The sequence below is a fragment of the Sesamum indicum genome, linkage group LG4 (assembly GCF_000512975.1).
Source record: "Sesamum indicum cultivar Zhongzhi No. 13 linkage group LG4, S_indicum_v1.0, whole genome shotgun sequence".
NCBI lineage: Eukaryota > Viridiplantae > Streptophyta > Magnoliopsida > Lamiales > Pedaliaceae > Sesamum > Sesamum indicum.
In genome coordinates this window covers 6,924,087-6,929,389 of record NC_026148.1, presented here as the reverse complement: position 1 = coordinate 6,929,389, position 5,303 = coordinate 6,924,087, and the positions used below count along the sequence as shown (strand labels likewise).

The window sequence follows — 5,303 nt, the reverse complement described above, 5'->3', positions numbered from 1 at the left end:
ACTGAGTGAACTCCCTTTAAACTTCCCACTTGTAAAACCAAGATCAATATACAAGACCAAAGTCAAGTCCTTGTCCTGGCTCGATGAGACGTATATTCCTCGTGCATTGCCAATGACTTTTGAGGTTATCTCAGGCCCTTCCGTGAGTAGATCATTAATGGCGAATGTGGAGCCAAAAGGTGTCGGCCCGTCCTCTTTTTTAGTGGTGTTCGGACCAGCTATCTGCACTGCACTTGGTTTGTTTCCACTTAGAATGTCATGAACGTAGAAGCGAAGATGAGTTCTCTTTTCCTGAACTGACTCATACGGCCGGCTTTCGGAGTAGTATTTGGAGAGAACCGGTGTAGTCCATACGCTAAGTACTAATATCCATGCCACGAGTACAACCTTCTCCATTTCTCTGCTTTTATCAAGCAGTTTCTTTTAAGCTTTTTTTTAAGGTTATTTTTTCCTATAATTAAAATTTTGTCTTATAACCAATTTATTCATAAAACATACAACATATAGACAATCAATTTAATACATAGAACATATAAACAATCTTTTTAAAATTACAAATTTTAAAAAGAAATTCTGTAATTTTAAAAAATTCCATATATATTTTTAAAATTCCAAAAATTCAAAAATATTTCTGAAATCTTAAAAAAATTGGATTTCTTTTAAAATTACACATTTTAAAAAAAAAATTCAGTAATTTTAAAAAATTTCAGAAATTCAAAAAAGATTCTAAAATATAAAAACATTTCTTTTTTTTTTATAAAATTATAGAATTTAAAAAAAATTCAGTTATTTTAAAAAATTGGAAAAAGTTATTTAAATTTTCAGAAATTCAGAAAAATTTTAGAAAAGCTTCAAAGATTTCTGAAATTTGAATAAAATTATAGAAATTCAAAAAAATTTCAGAAATTTTAAAAAATCTGGATTTTATTTTTAAATTATAGAATTTAAAAAGTTTCAGTAATTTTAAAACATTTCCAAAATTTTTAAAAATTGCAGAAATCTAAAAACTTTTCTGAAATTTAAAAAAAATCTTATTTTATAGAATTTAAAAATAATTTTAGTTATTTTAAAAACTTGGAAAGAATTATTTAAATTTTCAGAAATTCGGAAAAAATTTTAGAAAACCTTCCAAAATTTCTGAAATTTAATAAATTTGCATAAACTTTTTTAAATGTAATGAAATGTAATTTTTTTAAAATTTAACACATTTGTCAACAAAAATAACAACAAACATTAAAGTAAATTAAACAAATATTCAAATAAATTAAAAAAATTAGGAGATTGTACTCTCTTGATTTCCATTTTTTTTTTAACAAAACTACCTAGAGGTGGGGGGAGCTTTTCGGTGTCCCCAGTCCTTCTATATAAAAATTCACAAAATAATTACAGTGGGGAGTGCTACCTCCCTAGAATTTCTTGTAAAGCCATAAACAAGGAGTACTACTCCCTTACAAATAGAGCAATAATAAACATGGAGTACTACTCCCTTGCAACAAAATACCCGAACAGGTGTCGAAGAAAAATTATGGTGAGTCAAAAAGGATTTTTGTTATCCCACCACGTCGTGGATCGCACAACACCTGCAAATAAAGCTGTATAAAAATGCCAACTAGAGTGTGTGTAATGTTCCAAAAGGATAATGATTCATTTTGATTTCCATTTCTTAACTAGATTTTGACGAATCATTATTCGGACAGCCGAAATCTACGAAAATTCATTTTAGGAAAAACATAGGAGATTTTTGGTCAAATTAATGATAATGATTCTTCCCTGTTTTGTTACTAAGGAAAAAAATTACTATTTGATACAATATTAAGAGTATGTTACAACAATCTTTTAAAGTTTGTCATAATTATGAATATCTTCTCATTATTTGAAAAAATATAAAGAGCCCATAATTTTAAGAAGCGTCGAACAATTAGTCCAATTCATTAAATATTGTCTATTTTTATAGTGAACCAACCAAAACGTCCATGTGGATTAAGAATTGTAATTTTATTTTATTTTTTTTTTAAAAAAATATTTTATGGATTAAGTGGATGATTTTTTTTTATAATATTTCAAAATTTTTCATCCACTTTGTCTGATTCTTTTATGAATTTTTATTTTTATTTTTTTAAAAAAATACAATAAGGGCAGAATTAATAATTTCATACCTCAATCCAGAAATTACGTCAATTCACAAACATCAGGGGGTATCTATAATTTGTCAAACAATGAGAGAGTGTTTGTAATTATGTCAAATCTCAGGGGAGGCCCTTGTAATTTACCTGATGGTTGGAGGTGGCAGGCGGAGGGCGGAGGTGGGCCCGGGGGGCTGGGGAATTGCAGACAAAGAGAGAGAGAAAAAAATCGATAAGAAGAAAGAGGAGTGGAACGGCCAAGGCCATTATAAAAATCGTTACTAAGAGAGATACAAAAATTAAAAGATCATTACAAAAGGAATTACAATAATATAGCCATGTAAAAAGCCGTTAAAAATGTTGATATAAATAATGTAGTGTATGGTAGCCGTGTAAAAAAAATCGTTAAAAAGGGTAATACAAACTATGGATACAACATAGGTTTGTGTAGCTGTTACAAAGATTACTCTAAATAATTAATGCTGTGGAAATATATCATTGTAGTGGAACAATATAATTTAAATACATTAAAAAAAATAAAAAATTTTATTTGACATTGATGTATACACAGTACGCAATAAATTTACATATTCATAAATGTTAGTATTATCTTGATGTAACTGTCATCTTACAGTGTTGAACTGCATGGGTTAATCGGACCGTCAAAACCACAAATGCAATTCTCCATGTCCCTCTTTTACGATTCACACGGGAAAGGGCTTTGTAGGAGGTAACCTATATCATTCTCATCCAATGAGATCCCCAAGTTATTTTGCTTCACGTCTTCACGTGATCACAAGGACTCCAAGTAAATCACGCTACTCAGCGTTAGGCCCGACCCATCAACCAAACGAATATCTCATTTATCGCCCCCCACGACTCGTGAGACAGGAAAATAGGAGTATATTCCATTAGTTCACAACAATACTGTAGCTTTCTTTTTATTCCAAATGTGCCACGACTCGTGAGACCACGAATGGGTGAAAGTAGCATCCACACCATATTGTTGTGGATGGAAGGCTTGGATTTAATCAAATCATTTGAATTTCAATCCATTATGGCCCTAATATTTAACTTGGACCATCCAAGTGAGAGTTAAGTTTTGCTATAACAGAGACCTCATCATTATAAGATCTTGCACGCATCAATTTTAATCATTGAGTATAAACGGATAGATTCCAAACATATCATACTCCAAATATTAAAATACACACCACATGCAGAAACAAGCCTAGCACGGCCCTGTTGGATGATCACAAGCCACATTTTGACCCACTGAGCCCGCAGTGAGTCTATAGTCAATCTAGCGTATGACCCTAACTATTACAAAATAGTAACCCATTATCATTCTAATGGGCCTTTCTCTTTGTTCTTCTTCCATCATGAGTTCCGTCGAGCACCGTCCAATAGGCCTAGGCCTTCATCTCTTTGGAAGCTTATATTTATTCAAAATAAATAAACCCCACATTCCTAACTAAACTCATTATAATTGAAATTGAAAACCCAATCAAAAGTCGGGGGAGTACAAAAGGAGGAAAAAAGTAAGCCTTATTATTTCAAGGACAAAAAGCAAAAAAAGGAATTAAAACAAAGAGGCACGCAGGCCTCACCCAACATAATATTAAACCATGCATTCGACCAATGGGCTCCGTGATCATCCCCATTGTTTATCCAATAAACAATAATTAACACATTTATATCAAATATAAACATGTTATACAAATAAATACAATCTATGTATTTGACAATAGATATCCAATATCTAACACCAAAAATATAGTTACATGCAGAAAATAAGGTACTAATAACGCAATTAAAAAATGAATATCAATCAACATCCAATTTATATTTTTTTTGTTTGCTTGAAAATCATTTTCAAATTAATTTAAGGCACAATTTAATTTTAGAAAAATTTAATTTAACCAAAATTAAAATTAGTCAGAACAAATAATTTCAAAAAAATTGCAGAAAACATGAAAATTCAATTTTTGGGAAAAACGACACCAAAAGGCCTAGCGGTTTGGACAGCAAACGGCTGTCTACTGCTGCCCGCGTGCGCGCGCACGCCACTGCCATACAACTCCATTTTTTAATTTTTTTTGAATTTATACAATTAAAAACTGAAATAAAATCATTCTAAATCCAATTTTCAAAAAATGCATAGATATTCATAATTTAAAAGCAAAATTAATACGTATTTTCTAAACATATAATCATGATACAAAATCATAAAACATGCTTTCCAATAGCATATTAAACAAGTTGTTCATGCTCAATTCATAATAACATGTTAATCCTAAAATCACAACACCGAATCAGGCTCTAATACCACTGAAAGAATCGGTATGACCTGTAAACGCGGCAGAAGCGTGAAATGAAAAAATTATTAAAAATGAATCAAAATGGTTTTCCCTTTGAAATTCCCGGGCGTTTGGTGTTTGTCAAAAGCATAATAATGAACAAATGAACATGCTAGGCAAGTGGCTATAGGATGAAACAAAAAGCGTAGAAACAAAACATGGAACTTTACCTTTTGTTTTTATAGTTGAACAGCAACGTGCGTTGTTTCATTTACGTTCTCCCGTTCACTTTAGAATCCAAATTAGAACCCCTCTAATTTGTCCAAACCACACTAAGAATTAGATATAGTTCTTTTTCTATTGCTAGATAGCACAAAGAACAAGAAGAAAAACAACTCCAAAATAACACTATTGATTAGTGGTTTTGGAATGTCTTATGTTCTAAATTGAATCCAATTCAATATAGAACAGAATGGAGAAATTTTTGAAGAGAAAAGAGAGCAAATTTTCATGACTTAGGTGTTGGTTATGCATATATGTGTATAGTTTTGTATATTACATACAATTGAATTCAAAATTCAATAACCACCAAGTTTGCCACCAAGACAGTCTATACATATATGCATATAACGTTAAACCATGATGAAATAACCACTCCATTATCTTGATCATGGTGAGGAGTTTCAACTCCTTCTTAACTTGCTCTAACTACCCTCAACTGGGGTTGTACTTCAAGTATGGATCGGGCTTGATTTAATCAAATTAAATTAAGCCTAATAAAAGTCCATTGAACAATAATTAATTGAATTATTTTTAGCCTAATTAAGTCCAAAGATTCATTTAATCCAATTAAATAAATTTAAGTCCAAAGTCTAATTAA

General features: G+C 30.8%; 1 protein-coding gene across 1 annotated transcript in view; it reads right to left on the bottom strand.

Moving 5' to 3' along the window:
* LOC105160148 (dirigent protein 15-like) overlaps window positions 1–396 on the bottom strand; it is an 887-nt gene extending 491 nt beyond the window's left edge. The window contains exon 1 of the mRNA XM_011077412.2: window positions 3–396. Within this exon, the coding sequence (XP_011075714.1) occupies window positions 3–396 (394 nt within the window). The remainder of the gene's footprint in view (window positions 1–2) is intronic.